The following is a 20,442-nucleotide window of genomic DNA, read 5'->3' as shown; positions in this document are numbered from 1 at the left end:
GACTAATATGTAGAAGTATTGCCATGATGAAATGTTTAGTGAGAGTTTTTTAGGATGAAAGTTTATATAAAAATCATGATTAAGGTTCATTTATATCTATCTTCTACCATAATATGTCTTTAACCTTATGTAGAGTCAAGCAGAATTTTTCTTTTACACAGAAAATTTCCAACTTAAATTGATATTTACAGCCTGAAATTCCAGAATAATATTTCTGTTGGGGTGGTGGTGGGGAGAATAGAAAAAAAAAAATCTGTATCCACACACATCAATAAATGGATTGTGCTTTGTTAATGCTCAGATGCCTTTCCTGTTTCTGGCTGCACAGCAGTTGTATGTTACCAGGAGGCCATGCATGTTGCAAACCATGCATCTGAGATGAACAGAGTGATGTTACTCCAGCAAGTGTGCAGGCTCTGTCCTTGCAGTGGCTGGCGTCACCATGAGCACGGAGCCCTCCCACTCTTCCTTGGTAATTGATGGTGACAGGCTCTCTGCTGAGCTGTCCCTAACGTAGGGACTGTATCAGATCAACAGCTGAGAGGAACGGCCAGCTAACAGTCTTGCTCCAAAGCTGTGCCCTTTAAACCAGGCCTTGCAAGTACAGGTATTGGCAATGATGGCCAGTGTGGGCTGAAGGTCTCGCTGGTGCGCTGCTTTGCGTCGGAGGCTGCACTCCTGTAAGAAGTGTTGCTGCTGCTGGAAGGGCTGGCCTGCTTGGAGTGAGGCTGACATGCTTGACAGACGCCTGATGTCTCCTCAAACTAAGCACATTGCTCCTGGGGTAAGCATATGTGGTAGGAGTGCAGGCCAGATGCTCGGGAGCTCTTTAATTTTACAATGCGATGTAGAGGCTGGCTTGCAAGTTAACTTAATTACAGCTAAACTGTTTCACTTTGTTCTCATTTAGCCAAACTGGAATGTTGTTGAGAAATGTGCCAGCCTTTTTGTGGAAGTCCAAACCATACTTTTGAGCTTCCTTTTTTGAAACACGCTAACTTGACTTACAGTTTGGAAAAACTGTAACAAAATTAGTTGAGGGGGAGGGAAAGCACTTGCAGGTGGCTGCTGCTGAGGGCTTCTGTCTATGACCCTATTAAAGTAGTTAAAAGTGGTTTGCTTTTTGTTCAGTGATTTTTGGGGATGGTGCTAAATTATTTTCTTCTCAATATGAAAGCAATGGGACTCTCTGCTGGCAGTAGCTTGAAGTACATTCTCTCTACAGACACAAACATTATACTCTCTATTATTTTTTTGGGGTTAGGTTGTAAAACGTTCATGAGTTTTGCTTTGGCAGCATTTGACCAGGTATGTGTATGCTGGGGCCAGGGAGTTTTAGTAGCAGACATCCCACTACAGCTGTGCTGTGAAATAAAATTTAAATAGATGACAAATAGTATTTTTAAAGTTCAAATGGATGTGCTTTTTCTTTTTGCACTGTATGAGAAAGGGATGAGGATTAAAATAAAATTAACATAAACATAAATTTTAGCTGAATGTTTGCTGAATAAGCTTGCTTCTTTCTATAACATTTATGAGCTTTTTGAATAAAATTGCAGTAAAAGAACAGTACCTTAAGATGACAGTAGCTTTCCAGAGTTGTTCTGAGGGAAGTCGGGGCATTGTCTTGTGTAACAGCTGCTCCACAGCTTTTTTCTAGAAGGAAATCAGATTTGGATCATTGCTATTCCTGGGTTATTTAGGGATCTCCACATAGGAAACTGATTAGTTATTGCTAATATCCATTCTGTTCTCCTTTTATGGACAACTTTTCTTTATAAACAACTTCTTTTTATTCCAATTAGACTGTGCTCTTATGTTTATGGGGAAAGTAGTGCAACAGTGGGTCCTACAGGAAGTGTGCCATGAAGCAGGAAAGTGTACAATTAATATATGCAATTCTAGCATGGATGTTCAGAATAGTAGAAATCAGCTACTAATAGAATCACAGAACCATTTAGCTTGGAAAAGAGCCTTACAGTAATCGAGTTGAACCACAGCTATAGCTGCATTTAGTATTTTCTTATCTAATTAATATAGTAAAAAAGCTTAAGTCTTTATGTTTTAATCTATATACAAGCAATTATTAAGAGTTCAGGTAAACAATATGTGTTAGGATTCTCTGACAATAATAATAATAATAATAATAATTATCAATAATTCTCTGACAACATAATCCCAGTACAATTATAGGTGGGGAGAAATCAAGACATAACTTTTTTTGATGGGAAAAAGTTGTTGTAAAATTTTAAAAAATCCCTCAAATTGGAAAATACCATCTTCCTCGACAAAACCAATCTGATGTTGAAACTTAGCACAACTGATCTACATGTTTCCATGCAGCATTTTCATCTTCCTGTCTGCTGGTTGTCAAATAATGTCATCAATACCGAATCCCTCAGTATTTCGTCAACCCTTCTTTCAAAGTGATAGCTGATGATTATTCTATTCCTGTTTCCCCAGTTTTTATTCTAGTCTCCAGATATGTCATGTGGAGAAGGCTATTTTGTTTTGCTAATGTGAGTTTTAGCTGTAGTCACTTCTTGTTCAGAAGCATTTTACAGGAAGCTGTAAAACAAATTAGCATTTTGTTTAGCAGTACTGCTCCTCAGATATTATCTAATTGAAAAAACGAATTGTTTAAATATCCAGGAGGAAGGTAATTGGGAAGATTAAAGAAGAGATATAGCTTGAGAACTTTCATATTTTTGGCATCAATAATTAAGTAAATTTATTATTGATTATAGTCTTTGAATGGCAGTTGTTGCATCAAAAGTAGATTGAAATTGTGTACTTGTCCAGAAATTCAGTTAACTGCTTTATGGTTACATTTTTCTAAATTTCCAGATGACAGAATGTCCCTTGGAACATGTTGACCCCTGATGTGTTCAAGTTAATTAAAATGTTATAGAAAGATGAAATAAAGGATTACTTATTGCATAACCACTGACACATTTTCATCACTAACAGTCATTGTAACATAGAAATTCTGAAGTATGGAAACTTCAGTAACTGTCAGAAAGTGCAAGGACATTTTGTCCTTACCTCACCCTCTATACAGAGAAGCGGCACCCAGCCTTTTTCCAATTTATCCAAATTTACATTTGTGACATCAGTGAAATAGATATTTGCTGCTAATATTTTTTATTCAGTTTTCAAATAGCAGTGAACAAGCCGAGGAATTCATAAACTTAAAAGGGCAAATTCTGCTATTTGCTTCCCAGGATCCCCGGTGTGGAGCTGCCACAAAAAAAAAAAAAAAAAAAAAAAAAAAAGGACAGGAGGTAAAGTGTTTCAATTGCATTCAGCTATCAATTTTATTCAATTTTATAGGCTATTTAACAACTGGGATTCTTTTTTTTTTTAATTTATTTTTTTTGCTATGGATCAAAATACAGGAGATGCCAGAATTTAGAAAATAGGTTGTCTAATTACATATGAATATATAACTGTTTGCAATATTTAATCACTGATCCCTAAAGTCCTTTGTTACAAATGCAGTATTTACAAATTTTTTTTCTGCCACTGGTGCTGCATGTACATGACACAAAAGCCTGTGGTTTATACTGTGCTCATAACTGCTTAATAACTGCAACCAATGCTCTGTGACAGTGATGATTTGAAAATTTTCTGACAGATTAAATGTTTACATTGCTGCTCATGGCATCAGCTTATATTTAAACAAGCTGCTGAGTATTAAAGTGCACGGACAGTCTTTGTATAACAGCTCTGATTTCTTAGGTTTGTTTCCCAAGACAAGATTTATGCAATCCCACTTTCCATCTGTTAGTTGTGCTTCTCAGGAACTTCAGTGGCCGATTTAAACCAGCCTTGCAGAGGTCTCAGAAGCACTGAGTGATTATAGCAGAGCTTCCTGGGGGCTGGAAGAGCTGTTAAAGCCTTTTCCTCCAGGGGCCAGTGTGGGAGATGTAGAGCACTCTCTGGCCTCCTCTGGCATCTGGAAGGCAGCATCCATCCAGCTGAGAAGCACAACTTTAACTGCAACAGAGCAAACAAATGCTCACTCCTGCTCAGCTCATGAAAAGAGAAGTTCAGGGAGGGGAAGGGAGCGGAGGGTGCAGAGCATGTGGTGTGTAGGGAAAAGGAGAGAGAGCTGAAAGTATTGTGGAGGTGTGTGTGGGAACCTAAGCTTCATTACTTCTGCTGTCACTAAACAACTTTTTTTCTTCAGCTCATTAATGATACATTGCATTTTGCAGTATTTTACTGCATATAAACATCTATTCTTTTTCTGAATGTTTTGTGGCTCCTGAAAGGATGCTCTCAGGTTGATGATTTATAATATTGACCACTTAAAAATTACTAGCTGGCTAGTTAATGTATTGGTAGAATATTAGTATCAGAAGAAAATATAATTTTAGAGGCTTGCTAGATATAAAAACTAAATTTAATTTTGAGTATGCTCACGCTGATCAGAGGATGCCTGTAGAAAGACTGACTTAGACACAGTAATTGTCTTGGTGTCTTCTCACTTTGATAGAGTCCTCACCCAAGTATGTATTATCATTCCTGTGCAACTCCCACAAGTACACATTGCAAAAACCTCACTTCTACAGGATAAAGTTTCCTTGAAAATCTCTCTGACCAAAAAATGTTTGGGCTTTAAAATTTTCTCTCTTATTAAAAGCCTTACAATTTGAGGTGGACTAAAAGACCTTTGAAGGTCCATTCCCACACAAAATATTCCATGATTCTATGATTTTGCCTATTTGTTTAAGCAACATTAAGTGACTGATATTTATTTGAAGGGTTCTGGTTCGTTTTCTTGATGTCACAATTGCATATACTTTGTACTTGTAAAGTTATAAAGTTTCTATGAGCTAATAATGAAACACGTATTTTCAAACTATACTATTATTTGAAAGAATAATCTCTTCAATATTTCCTCTCTATAAATTTTTAAGTTAATGCATAGAGGAAGGCATTGGAAAAAGTAATTTTTGATGTTTTAAAGTACTGTTTTTCATCAATATTTCCAGTTTGTCTTGGAAACAGGGTCACTTTGGTGTGTAAGAAAAAGGATAATGCTTGATTTAATGACAGTTTGAATAGCTGATGCTATGGTAAAATACTGGAAAAGATGCTTTCAAACTAAGCACTTTGATAACTTCCTGCAAAATTCAGAGTAAATCAGTGAGTTCCTAGGACTTAATGATATTTTCTGGCTGAATGTTTTCTGTCATGAAGGTGTGATCAGGTTCTATCACTTTAATTTCACATGGATCTCTCAGCTTCATTAGAACTTGTGTAGACATAAACAAAGCAACCAGCTTGTAATGGCAGGAGTATTTTATTTTAGGAGAAATTTAAGGTGCCAGAACTGAACTACTTGAGAGAATAATTTCCTTCTTAAATTTTAAAAGCAACTTTCGTCATTGATGCTGGTTCAGTGCAAATCCATAATTCTGTTCATGTTATGGACAGCACAATATACAATTTAGGTGCAGTTTTACTAATTTAGGAGTGGAGAAATTCTTGCATCTTGGAATTCAAAATATTGTCTTCTTATAGGTTGCTACCGTATTAAGATCAACAGTTATGGATTGGATTAGAATTCTTATTTTATTGACTTTTTTCCCACATGTTAAATCAAATATCTAGCAAATTTTTTGTACTGAGGATGAGTTTCTCAGTGACTTCAGAAATCCTCACCCAATGCAACTTATTATCGTAGATTTGAAGCTGTAAAAGGTGCTGGGGGATAACTTGTGAAGCACAGGAATGGGTTCACCTTTAAAATTCTAGTCAGGGTGTAGAAAATGGCTGAAGGCCTTTCTTGGAGTATGAGAGTCCTGCAGTGTCAGACAGAGAAGGAGAGCCCCACAGAAATGCAGTTTGAGATGTGCTCTTTGCTTGGCTGCACGAGCCTTCAGTGCTGTCAGCATGGGGGAGCCAGGCTGTTCAGAGCATTCTTTATGAACACTGATCAGGAATTGCGGCAAGGAGGGGAAGAAAATGTGCAATACAGAAAGATGCAATTGAAAAATCACACTTTTACATCTTACAGTTATATCTATATTATAAGTGAGGAAAGAAAAAGTCATTTCAATGTAGAAGAGGAAAGATCTTCGCACCTTCTTACTCTCTGCCAAGTATTCCCCTTCTTATTCTCTGCTAACAAGCTCCTGTTAATTTGAGTGGACAAGGAAGATTGACTGAAAGCACCTTACCTTCATGATGCATCTCATCAGGACGGTTCTGAACATGTTGTTGTAACACATTGCATTAATTCTCTGTGAGCAGCAACTTACTGCACTTATTTAATCCCTTGCATTGCAACCTGCTTAGCTGACACGCTGGTTCCTCTCGCTGTGTTTTCACTGCAACGCACTGCGAGTGCCTGGCCAGGGTTACACATCTGGCTCCCTGCTCATTAAACTGAACAGCATTTCTGTTGTGCCAGGGTGACACCCAGCCTCATAGGTGAGAGAGCCGTTACAGCAGCACATATGCTGCCTAAATTCCACTTAATTCCTATTTTGAGCTCTTAAGTGGGTCCCAAGAGATAAACAGTCCTTTCTGCAGAGACAAGTTTTCCAGGTTTCACATTTCACCAGAACTTATTTCAGTGGAGCTTATGAAATTGCACAAGCTAGTCCATCAAAAATTAAATATAATTAATCCAAATTTTAAGAGTACAAAACTGTGGCCATCAGAAATATTAGAGATTTCAAAAACAGTAAAAAATGAGAAATGGGAACTGAGATTTGAAGAAGCAATGAGGCCAAAGAAACCACAATGTTTGGTGATAATCAATAATTTTAATTGATGGAATTGTGGAATGATGGCTTATGCCAAAAATGCATAGACAAAGGCAGAGTGAGCCAAAATTACTCCTGTGGCCTGCTCTTGTGGTTCTCCTGGTAAGATGCATTTTATTTTCTGAAATGAGAACAGAATTTGGAGGTATCGACAGCACAAGTTTTACAAGCACTTCTGTAAATGTGATTTTGAGATATGGCTGGACATTTTAAAAGCCAAAACCACTTTAAAGGCACAGGGACTCAGATATCTCCCCCATGAACTATCACTTACCAAGTTAATGTCCTGAGCATGGAACTGCACAGCAGTTATCCCAGAGGACAACCTGTAGGTGGACCACCGTTTTCAGGATGGGGGTTTGGTTAGAGGGTAACACTCCTTTTGGTCTGGGCTAGCTGCTCTGCACAGCTATGAGCCAAAGTTATTCCTCAGTCTCCAGCTCTGGACAATCAGCATCTGGCCTTGATGGAGCTGCCCATGGCACCTGAAACATTTCAGTGCCCCCAGAGGCAGACGAGTGCTGAGTGCGCGAGGTGAAAGCTTTTCACTGAGATTAAATACCCGTGTTTATTTAATGCTGCATTAAGGTATGGGTAACACTATCAAGTAGTAACGTTTCAGTGGAAAGATGTATTTTTTAAGGAAAATAACGAGCAGAAGCTGTTTCTACAGCATTGTGTAAGTTTTATATATTCTACTTCAGGATATTAAGTGTTCTATGTGAAGGTTGTTTCTTTTATTGAAATTCTTGTGCTCAAAAGTATATTAATCTCCCTTTTTGCAGTTAATACATATAGGAAAGCAAACATTATCTCCTATTTAATACTCAGGTATTACTTTTTTAAAATATCGTTGTTGAATTAATTTTTTCTTCCAACCCCTTAGAGCTCTGACAGAACTTACAGCTATTTCAGAAGTGTCTGGCAGCACATTCAGCTGCAGGTGACTTCTGTGACCATCCTAGACCAGCAACAACATGTTGAACTGTTCTTTCTTCCTCTCTCCCTGTTCTCTGTGTTTCACTGCAACAAGGCTTTAAGAAGACAATGCTCCACATGACTCTACATCACATGTTAAAAATAAAAATAAAAATCTTACCCACGCATGGGAACAATCACCTATGGGCAGATTTTGCACCTCTCCAGTATCTCAGTGATGCAGAGGATTTATAATACAACAGGTATTTTTATGATATATCTGTAATACAAATGTTTTCAAACATGTTGTGTTCCTGACACTCACTGCGAGTTGGATTAGATGTTTTAAGGTCTGACTGCAGGGAGATCAGCAGCTTGTTATTTCTGTGACACTGTGAGAACATACTCACGTTATCTTTCCATGCAGCAGGAGATAGCATGTGCCCCTAATGTATGGATGTTTGCAAGTCGAGAAGTTAAGTCTGCTGTTAGTGTTATCACTGCTGTATCCCGAAATAGAAAAGTGCAGGCAGATTGGATTGTGTCAGAGAATGGTAACCATAATAACCAATAACAATCTGCAAATGATAAGCAGTTTTAATGTTTAAAAATAAAATTTATATAGCATTCCTGTACTTCCATGGGCATACTTTCACATTTTATTATTCATTCATTTGAATGAATTTTAAGATGTGAGATTAATCTTAAGGAAGTGTTTTCATTATTGCATCTTGAATTAGTTGACACTGGTTTATTATATACCTAAACTAAATCTCACAGAATAAAATTTTACTTAACAACCCTCTTTCAGATGTACACCATCTGTAAGAGAGAATTACAAGCATCCTACATGATGTATGGAATTTTATGGAAGGAGATGGAGTTTTGTTTTGTGGTTGGATGTAAAATGGATAAATTCAGGAAAAAATACAAAGTCTTCTGGAAATTAATGCAGTGTATCTTGACAATTTGGAATCTGCACCTTGTTCAGGATGCTGCCCGTTACTTTGGCTGGTACAAAAATTAAGCAAACAAACAAAAAATCCCTTTTAACATGCCCGAACCTATGCTATTTATTTTGAGGGATGCTTTTAAATAAAGGAAGGTATCATTCAAGAGAAGGAAGTGGTCTAAATTGTGTCCTGGCCCTGCTAACCCCCTCCTTGCCTACCCCCAGCACAAAAGTAGGGATTTTAAGCACAAGTCTGGGAAACTCCAACTGAATTACTTAACCTGTCATGAAACTGTCTGAGCAATGTGGTGCTATGAGCAAGTTTTTAACTCTTCTGGGTTAGCATGCTCTCAGTCTTCCTTGCTCAGGCAGTCCTATCATTTTCATAAAACACTTGGATGTTTCTTAGAATGTGGAGTCCTGTTTCAGGTGTCCTTAACTGCTGAGACACTGCAGTTACCATCACACGGTGCTCAGAGAGTTACAGTGGCAATGAGAGGAGCTGGAAAAGACCCATTCTTCTAAATCTGCTGATGTCCAGAGGAACAAAGCAGCCTGGGCTTCAGACCCGTGCTGTAGCTCTTTCAGGGCAGTAACACTCCTGAAAATTTAAGTTTATGCTCTGGAAGGGTGTTGCCCACAGTTAGAAAGACTCCTCTGGGAGAAAATCAATGGCAGAGTTAAAATTCATAAGAAAAAAATAAAAAAATAGTTGCTTATCATAATTTTCACATATAAATAACCTTTTTAAGAACTTATTCAGTGCTGGTGTGGGATAGTTTGGATGCAGGGTAATTAAAGTGCTTTAGCTCCTTATTTATATTATTAGCTCTTGCTCTTTCATGCCATATGTAAGAGGGAATAGCTTATTCAGAGTTTTTTGGCCAAAAGTTTCCTTAACAATTCTGTTGCTAGCTTTGTAAAGGTGTTACAAGCTGTTGACATTCTTCACTGGGATTTGAATTTGAACCTGAATTAGGTAAGAGAGAGTCAATTGCTTTCCATAGAGTTCCCAAAGAAAAAAATGTTGTTACTGTTGGATACAAGCTGAAAAATTCTTGTTTATCAAGAAAGGCCTGTTTAGTCTATTAACCTTGACAACCATGTCAGCATTTTTTTCTGTTTGTTTTCCCAAAGGCACTGTGTTGAAGTACTATGATATACAAAGCTATTTATAGTGTAGACAGTTCATAGCTATGCTTAAAAGACATGGGTCAGGGTTTAAATACCAGAGTTAAATGCTATTCTCTTTGACAATCTGAAAAGTCATTATGCTTAATCCCTGAAAATTAAAATGGAGAGATGGAATTTCTAAAATATCAATGTGAATCAGATAATTTTTAATTTCACAGAGTGCTTGAGGTAAAAAGGAACCTCTGGAACTATTCCAGTTACCTGCTTAGAGCAAGGCCACCTAATGCTGGTAACCCAAGACCATGTTCAGATGGCTTTTGACTATCTCTAATGATTGAGACTCCAAAACCTCTCTGGGCAATCTGTGCTAGTGCTCTCTCACCCTCTCAGTAAAATAAAAAAAATGCAACAAAACAAACCTTATTATGCAAAAAAAACAACCAACCAAACAACAACAACAATAAAAAACAACCCCAAAAAAACTCTTAGTAAATTTCTGTGTCCAAATGTATTTTCCTATATTTCAATCAATACTCATTTATTTTTGCCTTTCGTTAGGAGTCACAGAGAAGAGTCTGTCTCTCTCTTCTTTATTCCCTTTCCACAAGATACTGTACACCTTAATAGATTTTTATGAAAGGAACAAAACTTAGGGAAGCAGTCAGGGAAAACAAACTCTGCACATATTGACACACCTGTGTTTATTCCTGTTTGCCTCTGTTAACACATGATTAATATTGCTATTGCTGTGTTGGCTTCCACAGATGAGCAAGAGCTACTTTAAAAGCGCTTGCAAACATTGAATAAGGGATGTACTTTATCCTTGTGATTTACTTCATCATTTCAGACTGTAGTCTTGACTCTCACAGTCACAGTAGTTTATTTTTCTTTAGTCTGAGTGCTGGTTCTTAAAGTTCAGTCTACATCAAGTCGTGTTGGTGTAGCTCTCTGCCACACATCTGCAAGAATGTGTCTTGCTGGAAAGTGCCAGCTGGGGAGAGGAGCAATTCCACCCTTAGCTTTGTTTCCACCTACCATTTTTCAGATGTATTACTATGCTTTTGGTACTTTCTGCCTTCATCCATTCTGCCCAGTTCCATTCTATCCCAAAAATAGAACAGCAACTTTATCTCTTGCTGAAGTCTCCAACTTACAGGTTTTCCAAAGGCCTGTATTTGCTTGATCAGCCAGTTCTGCCCAGGCATCCCATCTCAGCATTTCTACCCTGCTCCACACCATTCCACTCCTTCCTGGTTGCCTCCTAGCTTGAGGCTAGTCAGGCAGCCAGCTGTCTCTGTGAAGGCCTTTTCAAACCCTATTGTGCTCCCTGCCTACCATGAACATTTTTCTTGCAGGATCTTAGTTCCTGTCTTCTGGCCAGGCTTCTAGGCTCTCCTCCCTGTGGGTCACACTGCTGCCATCCATTCTTGATCTGCACTCTGGTTTTCTACTCTTCCCATCCCACCACCTCTTCAGCCCCATTGTTCACAGATTCTTTTCCAACCTCTCTCTCCCTCTCCATGCCCCCCTCACACTCCTCCATCTCCTCCACTTCTCTGCTCACTCTTTCTGTGTGATCATGGCATTCTGCCTGCAAGGGCCAGCCCTGTGAGATGCTGCCCACACTCTGCTGGCCAGTCCCTTGCAACACTCAGCTACTGGGGGAGCCATGTGCAGCAAAAACCCTGTGCTGTCACTTAGCTGGGAGAGGAGCACAGGTCATCCAGAAGTGCTTTGCTAAGTTTAAACACCCTCAACAGGGGTGGCATTTCTGCAGATTTTTAATTCTTGAACCATAAAAGCTATATGCAAATTTTCTTAGTGTTGCCCTGACACAGACTTTGGTACCTGTCATGATGTTTCAATTCAAGAGAGCAATGAGCAATTCAGCTTATTTACTGTCCAAGCTGCCAGACTCTGGCTGCTTGTGCTGTCTGCAGTGAGAATTACTTGTGACATGAAAGTCACTTGTGGTGACAGCCTGAATAATGCCCTAAGTCTCTGTGAGTGTATGTGTACTGCAGTCGTCCCTAATTTCATATTCACTGCCAAAGTACAGGAGCTGATGAAATTATTTTTTTAAAAAATATCATAATTTTTAATACATACAAAGCAATATGTTTTCCCCTTTTTTGATGTTAGGAGTACTTGTAACATTCCTGCTGGTTTTATTTTTCTCCAAATTGTGAGAGCCATATCCAAAAGGGAGCAATCAAGCCACAGCACCCAAATTTCAATTGCTTACAAGAGCTGTATCAGACAAGCGAAGTAATGAGTGATGACACTGGCTTTGCCAGTATTGACAGGTGTGGTTTCACACTAAAAACGCTGTGCGGGAAAACTTGGGCAATTACATTAAAACTAATAAGTGTGTGTGACCACACTCATTCAGCATCAATAGGAGCAACCAGCTTAGACAAGTGGTGATTACATTCCAGTAGAGGTGTCTGATGCCTGTTAGCCTCCATGCAGGAATGATGATGCATGTTTTATTTACGCTCTGGGAATGAACTATTATGATATTATTTGTTTGAAGCATAATTTGCAATTGATATAATGCAAAGTGACCAGTTCAGCTGACAGATTAAACTAATGCTATTTGGTAAACATATGGTTGGAAATAAAATTAATGTCTTCTGATTTCTGATTTGCCCTTTTCCAACCATTTTCTTGGGTTTAACTCTGCTTGTGGATACATACAAGAACACAAAAAAAATCCAGACTCATGAGTCACATCACATATAGTCAACAGAGGACAAAAGGTATGTTTTGACAGAGAAAACAGATTGAGAGAAGAATATCCTACTAACTCACGCAAAGAAACTGAGTTAGTCAAGAGATGTATTTAAAATAAGCAGGGGATGATGCAGGGGAAGGAACAGGGATGATATTTACAATGTATTTGAACTGCTTCATTTGCTGGTTTTGTTTGGAAAGAGGTCTTGTTCTCTTCTGTGGAAGAGAAGGAAATTGAGTAGCACAAACTGGTTTTCAATGCTATATCTTGTCATGAGATGCTGTGTATATTAACTTGATGATAGATATACATGGGCTAGCATACACCTACACATTTCCTCCCTAAGATATTACATATTCCATATTTTTTTCTTAGTGCTTATGTATAATTCTGGTTATGGGATATATTGCTAGCAGCAGTATGAACTATAAAGAATTGAGAGGACTGAGCTGAGAAGGGATGAGTTTCATAGTGCTGTTTGAAAGCAGTTTTGATTTGGGCTGTGTTACTGGATGCCGACTGGTGGCCTCTTCCTCGGTTGTAAAGAACAGCCCTGCCCAGAGGGCAATATTTCTGCCTGCCTGGTTTACTTTATGCTGTATTCCTATGCCATCTTTATTGGGATTTATTTTTAAGTCCTATTTTAATATGAGCTTAGGAATGCAGCTGGGGATTTGGTCTCTGAAGTCTTTTAGTTGTGTTTTATCCTGCTCTTTGGCTTTTTTTTACTCTTTCTTGCCTGCTCTGCCTGGACTAGAAGTTGGCCAGGAGCGAGGCGGGTCCCTGGATCCTTCTGTCCCGGTGTGGTATCCCATGCCGATCCGCTGCCGTGCGCTGGAGGTAGCGGGTGTAACTTTTCAGTGACCTGAGTGCCATTGTGGCACAGAGATAAAGTTACACCGTGTTTGCAGAGCACTAGGCTTAGCAGCGCGAGGAAGCAATGAAGCGAGCGAAACATGCAAAAGGGAAACTATTCTGGGCTGTTTGTTTGCTTGTTTGTTCGTTTTTCAGAAGAGATTTTTCTTTTTTAAGTCACAGATAGTGAGGTAGCTGCATGGGTTTCTGCAGCAGGTCAGAGCAGCGAGGGGTGTGTGTGAACCGAGCTCCCCGCGGCTCCCCCGCTGCTGCCGGCCGGCCCCGGCCGCAGCAGCCGGGCCCTCACCGCCCCTCACGGGTCCGGCGGCTCCTCCCGGGCCCTCACCGGCCCCTCACGGGTCCCTCACGGGTCCCGGCGGCTCCTCTCGTGCCCGCCCGTCCGAGCCGCGGCTCCCCGGACGCTCTTTCCCCCCTCACATTTGGGCGGTGTCGCGCCAGGCGGGGCAGGGCCGGAGCGCGGCGCTGCCGCCCCCCGCTGCCCGCACCGCCCCATCCCTCAGCCCGCACCGCCCCGTCTTGTTCCATCCCATCCCGTCCCTTCCCGTCTTGTCCCGTCCCTTTGTCCCGCACCGCCCCGTCCCTCTGTCCCGCACTGGCCCGTCCCTCTGTCCCGCACTGGCCCGTCCCTCTGTCCCGCCCCGTCCCTCTGTCCCGCCCCGCACGGCTCGGCACGGGCGCGGGGCTGCCGCTGCCGCCCGCGGAGTTTCGCAGTTTTCCATCCCGCCGGTGCCGCGGCCCTCGCAGCCGACTCCGAGTGGATGTCCCAGAGCCCCGGTGCCCCAGGAGCAGCCCAGGCGTGGGAAAGCAGCCTGGGAAGCCTGCCCGGCTGGGGCGCGGGAGCTGAGGATGCAGCGCAAGATCTGACTTCAGGCTACTGGGCGCTCCGGGCAACTGGTGTCAGACCGCCAGGGAGCAACTATGTACCTTTTTGGTAGTGAGGAGTACGAAGTGGTAAGATGTAAACTAGTGATTTTTTTTTTTCTTAGTTTTTACTTACTTTTAATGCTCCAGTCTCAGAGTTTATTGGACAGCTTTGAATTTCTGTCAGTATCGTTTGTTCTGTGTTTGAACTTTAATATTCACCAGTTCGATTGCTTTTAAAGTATGATATTTTTCTTCAAGTTCTTCAAGTAGTGGGGCACTATTTGGTAGATAAAACTGAATTTACTTTCCTTGTCTTGTTTATTGCATTGTGGTGGTGTTGAAAGTATTTAACTACTGAGTATTACGAGGCTGTTTGGACTCTGAGTTAAGCAAACCCATGCCTCCAAATAATTCAGAATTTGTCTCTTACTTTGCAATGTAAATAGACTACAAGGAGCTCATGGAAGTGGCCTTAATAGTATGTTTGTGGGGATGTTGCCAAACCATTTCTTTTGTACAAAAGTTCAAAGCATGTCATTGTAATGTACTGCAATGTCCATCAAAAGAGCTGGCTTATAAAAACCCAAACACACCCACGTTAAGATCTGACACTCTTTACTTAAGTACGTGTGTAAAACAGTGTTTGAAATAAGTTGATGATGTCAGAGAAGACCAGAAGAAAACCACTAAACAGCTCCACACTTTTGCATGACACTGTTAGCAGACATAAAAGTTTGCATTTTTTCAGCCTGTGGTTCAAGTGCTACGTTGTTAGCAAAATGGTTGGATTCTTCCACCCACACGCATTTGTGACCGAGTCCAAATCTAAGGAACTTCAGGGAAGAATAACACTGAAAAATATGTATGAACTCTACTATAGGACATCAAAAAAAATTTCACAAGCTAAAAAGTGCTACATTCTTTGCATATAACTGGCAATTTCAAATGTTTTGTTTTGATTATTGAAGTTGCTCTTTGAAGTATGAAAAGGCCTTTTATGGCAGTCTGGTTTCTACAACACATTTCAAGGAATTAACTTAGTTATTTTGGATTTTTTTCCTCTTTTTTTTTCTAAGTTCCAGCCAGCTATCTATTTTAGATGCAACAAATGTAGAAGACATTCAGGAAAATAATTTAAGTGCAGCTGTCTGCGCATTGAACTCATTTGAGTATGTGTGACTTGCACAAACTTTCACAAACCAAGCTAGGGAGCTGAAAAGAACTTAGTTTTTCCAAAGCAGTAAGCCACAGGACACTGCAGTGATTGTGCTATAGAGTGTTTATATATATATATTGTATATATATATATGTTGTGTATAAAAATTGTAAAGCAGGACAGAGTGTTAAACTTTGAAACTTTTTTTTTTTTAATTTGGTTACATTCAGATATTCGTAAAGGGTAGAAAATTGCTCTTAACAGACTTCTGCATTTTCCTCTTCATTCCACTGTATCCTGTGGAGTTACTTCCTGGTTCAAACAGCAAGCAAGTCTGAAATTTTAAAATGTCTTGAAAATAACCTAGATGACTGAAGAATGGTGTTAGAGCTTTGGATTCAAATCTCAATCTCTTTCTCTAATGCTGTTTCAGCTTCTGAAAAATATTGAAGTATTCTGTGTCATAGAAAGTAGTTCAAAGTTTGAGACAACTTTCCCAGGCACATGAGCCATCTCATTCCAGTCCCTTTTCTACAACATAGTTGTGCAAAGTGAAATAGCATCAGTAGAAAAAGAAGCCCACCATGAATTGTGTAGTGTTGGGGTTTTTAAATTTCCTTTTTTTTTTTTTTTCTCTAAAGGTCCTTGAAACTGAAGAGTAATGATCTCCTCAAACAAAATGTGTCTCTAAGTGCAGGCTAAAATACCATTTGGGTTTTTTCTTCTTAGTTTTTTCTTTAGAGCAAGACAGTTTGGGGGAAAATAAGAATGCACTTTTTTGGTGTTATTTTGGCAGCCAGACTTCCAAGATGTTTGCTTTACTCAGTGATAAGTAAAATAGAATAGATGGTGTACATAAAGCTTGAAGAACACTTTTATTGTTCAGTAAAAGCTAAATCAATGTGAAACTTCTATCTGTACAGATCTGTTGTTCATGAAGCCATATGCTCTGTACTGTGGAAAAGACATTTGTTTTGTCTTCCCACACAATTACTTGAGTCACTGAAGGACAAAGTCAGTGAAAAGTGACAGTGAAGAATTTCAGGGTTTAATTTTAAGTTTACTATTAATTTAAATCAATTTTAAATAAGTTTAAGGAATTCTAGCTCTGCATACAAAATTTGATTTTTATCCTAGGGAGGAGACTACTGATGGAAAGAAACAGCATCATTAAAGCATCTCTTAGAGGAATTCAGTAAATCCATCTCTTAAAACTCAATATTTACATTGAGTAATAGAGAAATGGAACTGTGTGTGATCATTGTTTGCATTTCATATGCACACACACGTCCATGTGAGGATGCAGACGCGTTTGCAGAAATGTGAGTATCTGAGGTGGTATTCTAACCCAGCTGAATTTAATAGCCAAATGCCACAGACTGCTACTACCAACTTTTGCATCCACTTTGCTTTCTTTTTGTTCCTGTGTATAAACAAGCTTGAATTATTAGCTTACTCTGAGTGCATACTAAGTCCAGATATCTGACAGCACTGATAATCATCAACTTTGATAAACTTTTGATAATGATAATCATCAACTTGGATAAACTTCTGATAATGATAAACTTTGATGTTGTCTCCCACCAACCCCAACTGACAAAGATAATATTGCTTAAGAATCAGTTACCAAAAGAAAAAAAGCTTGGGTTTATGACCACTTCATATTAAAAATAAAAACAAAAGGTCATGACACAGTGACAAAAGCTATCTTTTTAAAATAAATAAAATACATAAATAAATTTATTAATAATAAACCAGGTAGCAGTGGTCCTTTTTACCATTATTATTTCTATAAATGTTCTACTTGGGATGCACAGTGTCTTTCACATTACATTTTAAAACTTTAAGCAGATGCTTATTAAGCTCTTTATGAGTGATGAAATAAACATATAAAATCTTTGTAGGCATTCTTTGCCACATAACTGGCAAAGTAGATGTGTTTGACTACAGTAAGCAATTTAATTTCATAAATACAGGAAACTGTAAAAAGCTGCAGGCCCAACAGTCTCATTTGTGGCTGTGACTTGTTTGTTCAGGCCTTTTCCTGTTTGTTTGTGAGATAAACCTCTGGTTAAAGGAATAAATAAATAAATTAAACATAATTGGAGTAGTTCATCAAAAATGAAACAGAAAGAGGGAGCTCCTTTTCACAGATGCCTGGTAGATCGTAGTCTGCATCACTCTCCCAAAACAAAAGCATCTAAAACTTACTCCCAGCAGACTTTGGAGTTCCACATAAGGGATGATGGGACTCCAGAGGGTGCTTGCAAGTTTGGGAGGCTCTGCTGTGCCCCTGGACTACACTTTGCCCAGCAGAGCACTTCCCATGGCTGCAGAGCATCTGCTCTTCCTCCCTCAGGTGGACCTTGCCAGGGCTGTGGGTGCTGGCAGCTCCAGCCACATCCATCCCTCCTGCCTTCCCGGGGTGAGCCAGGGCTGATGGCACTGACTTGTCCTCAGCTGGGCACAGGACACCTTTAGTGTTTCGTCTCTCCTTCCCACCAGCAGTCTCCCCTGGCAGAGACTTTGGGCTCTGCATGATTATTATTAGTATTGGCATGATCCAACACTGTAGGGTTAAGTAGGACTTCTTCTGAGAAAAACCTAATCACTGGGAAGCTGTCCTTTTAGCAGAGTAATTCAGAGGCAGCAAGTTTTATTGGTTTTTGGTCATTTAAGAAAAATCATTGAATTTCATTCACTCTATTGCATGCAACTTTCAGAATTTTGTGATCAATTTTTAACTTTCCTAAGAAAGTCAAAACTTGGCTTTTTTTGATCTCCATATATATTTTTTCTTGGAAAATATCCTTAAAAAGAGTGGGAAACCTCTTTATAAGTCCAGTGAATTGCTTGTGATGTCCAGAGCATATGTTTTGGTTGCCTTGGAAATTGAGCATTTGTCACTTGTGTTCTCCAGGCAAAAGTTTTAAACTTGTCTGTTTAAATTAAATCTTCGCTTCTGTTGAGTTTTACTATGTCCTCTTGAAGGAGGAGCACTTCTTTTGGAATAGTAAGTATGATGTTGATAAATGCCAGTTATATTCATTACTCCTGCCAGGCAGAATTATCTTCCAAAAAGTATGAAAATCTGTCTGCTAAATTTCTAAAGGAGGGGAATATCTTGGAGCAGTCAAATGCCATTCAGGTTTGAGAAGAGTTACTTTTTGACTGTTCTTCATGAATCAGACAGATCCCAATTCTGTGTGTACAGGCATTCTGCTGAGAGGGCTAATTTTCAAGGGAAAACCCCACCTATTTTAGAAATATTTTAAGTCCTAGAAATCAGTAGGGAGAACACAGTGATGTATTTACTGTGAGTCATTGCTACTTATCTTATTTCAGAAGCTGAGTGAAGGGAGAAAAGGATGTTGTTTAATATCAGAGAGAGTCACTTGTAACTTTTTAGCAATGGTAGTTTTTATCATACTGTGGATTGACATGGGAATATATCTGAATAAATCAGAATTGCTTCTTTGGCAACCTCTCCCTTGAACTGCATGTTTGTTATTACAAGGATGGTTTGGCAAATTACCTGTGGCAGAACACTGTAAAAATTTAACTGTAAGATTTTGGAATGACTTTTCCATGTTCACCTTAGTTCAACCTAACACAACAATATCTAATGCTATGTCCAGATAGATAAGTTGTACAACATGTGAGTGTAACTTGAAGTAGAGACTTGAAAGGCAGTCAGATTAAATTCAGTCTCTGAGTTTTGCCTCAGTGCCATGAGTCCATCCTTTGAAAAACCCCTTGATGATTTGATTTTTTTATCTTTAAATTTTAGGAGACACTTGGCTTGTTTCTAGTGACAATAGCACTTGGTTAATTTTCAGCTGCAAATATTGTACAGCTGCACAAGAAATGGAGTTATTCATGCCTGAAACTGTGTGTTTAGTAAGAAGAACTCTTATGTGGAAGAAACAAGTGCTTATATGTGAAGATAGATGGGCTCACATCCAGAGCTGGATGTAGATTGTGAAACAGTCACCCTTAGCAAGCCTTTTTCCTGTGGATTTTCTGCAGCAGCCAAAGTGTAGAAGCAATACAGTTTTCTTTTCCTAAATTGGAAAAATGAGGGTCATTCTGTATGGCATCATTCCCCGTGACTAGCTCAGAGACCTCACAGCTGTGTTTAAGCACTGCATATGAGTTTTGGGATTTCCCCAAGGAAAGCCTGGGAGAGCTGGTGGTTCTGTTGGTGTAGCAGAATGGCTCCTGAAACAGTTTCAGTTTAGAATAGGGAAACTCTAGAGGGGAAAATCTCAATAAACCCATGCAGAGGAAAGTATTGGTCATTTCTGTGTTACTCCCAATGCACCCAGTGTACTTGCCAGACAGTGATTTGCACAACTGTAGTGACCATACTTCTTTCCCCAGAGAAAATCAGTGTTTAATCTAATGTCCTGTAGTTTGTCTGAAGTAGATTTTTTAATAATGTTGTTACCGTTTCTTTCATATAGCTTCTATTTCCTTGCCTCCTGTCTTTAATTTGAATTTCAGTGACTAAGGATGGAGCCTTTTATATTTTTGAGAGTATATTGAAGGTATTTGTAGTGTGTCTGACCTTCCCCTACTTCTGCCCCCACTGTCCAACACATGAACAGTCAATAAAGAGGTTGGGATCTCTGTGGAGGCCATGGGTGGAGGCAGGAGCTGTAGTCCCTGTTACGTACATGAGTCTGTGAGCAGTGAATCAGCTGTCTCTTGTGTAGAGCTCAGAACACCTGTTTTTTAATGTAGGGTCCTGGGGAGTGTGGAGCTCTGGGAGATTAAAGACAAGGTTTCTCCCTTCAGGAAATAACTTTTAGAAATAGGTATTTCCAACAAAAAATATGAGGCAAGTCAATGACTGCAATTTATCTGGATCCTTTTGCACTGGTTTAGTGCTGAGTGGTGTCTGAATGCAATGAAGGAAGGGAATGAGCATTTCTTTTATTGTGGAAGAGGATCATGGACAGTGCATGATGTTTGAGAAGCAGGTTTGTGCCTGAGGCACATGTGAGAGGGAGTCCTGTGA

At 39.5% G+C, this 20,442-nt stretch overlaps 1 protein-coding gene and 1 long non-coding RNA gene across 8 annotated transcripts in view; one reads left to right on the top strand and one right to left on the bottom strand.

Annotated features, from left to right (window-relative positions):
- The window catches only part of CACNB2 (calcium voltage-gated channel auxiliary subunit beta 2), a 246,585-nt gene that overhangs the window by 122,402 nt on the left and 103,741 nt on the right, over positions 1 to 20,442 (top strand). The window contains exon 1 of one of the 7 annotated variants that reach the window (XM_064408525.1): positions 514 to 784. The exons of 5 other annotated variants lie outside the window; for them this stretch is intronic. In XM_064408525.1, coding sequence (XP_064264595.1) covers positions 734 to 784 — 51 coding nt within the window. In that variant the 5' untranslated portion in view covers positions 514 to 733. Of the gene's footprint in view, positions 1 to 513; positions 785 to 13,978; positions 14,351 to 20,442 lie in introns of those variants that run through there. One more of the 7 variants, XM_064408528.1, reaches the window with a different exon arrangement.
- LOC135287191 (uncharacterized) lies at positions 1,156 to 7,800 on the bottom strand. The gene is made up of 3 exons (XR_010351014.1): positions 7,687 to 7,800; positions 1,574 to 1,656; positions 1,156 to 1,364 (listed from the first exon to the last, which is right to left on the bottom strand). It is a non-coding gene; the product is annotated as an uncharacterized LOC135287191 (long non-coding RNA).

This window comes from Passer domesticus, chromosome 1 (genome assembly GCF_036417665.1).
Source record: "Passer domesticus isolate bPasDom1 chromosome 1, bPasDom1.hap1, whole genome shotgun sequence".
NCBI lineage: Eukaryota > Metazoa > Chordata > Aves > Passeriformes > Passeridae > Passer > Passer domesticus.
The sequence above is the reverse complement of the archived record's forward strand: the minus strand, read 5'-3'. Positions and strand labels throughout refer to the sequence as shown.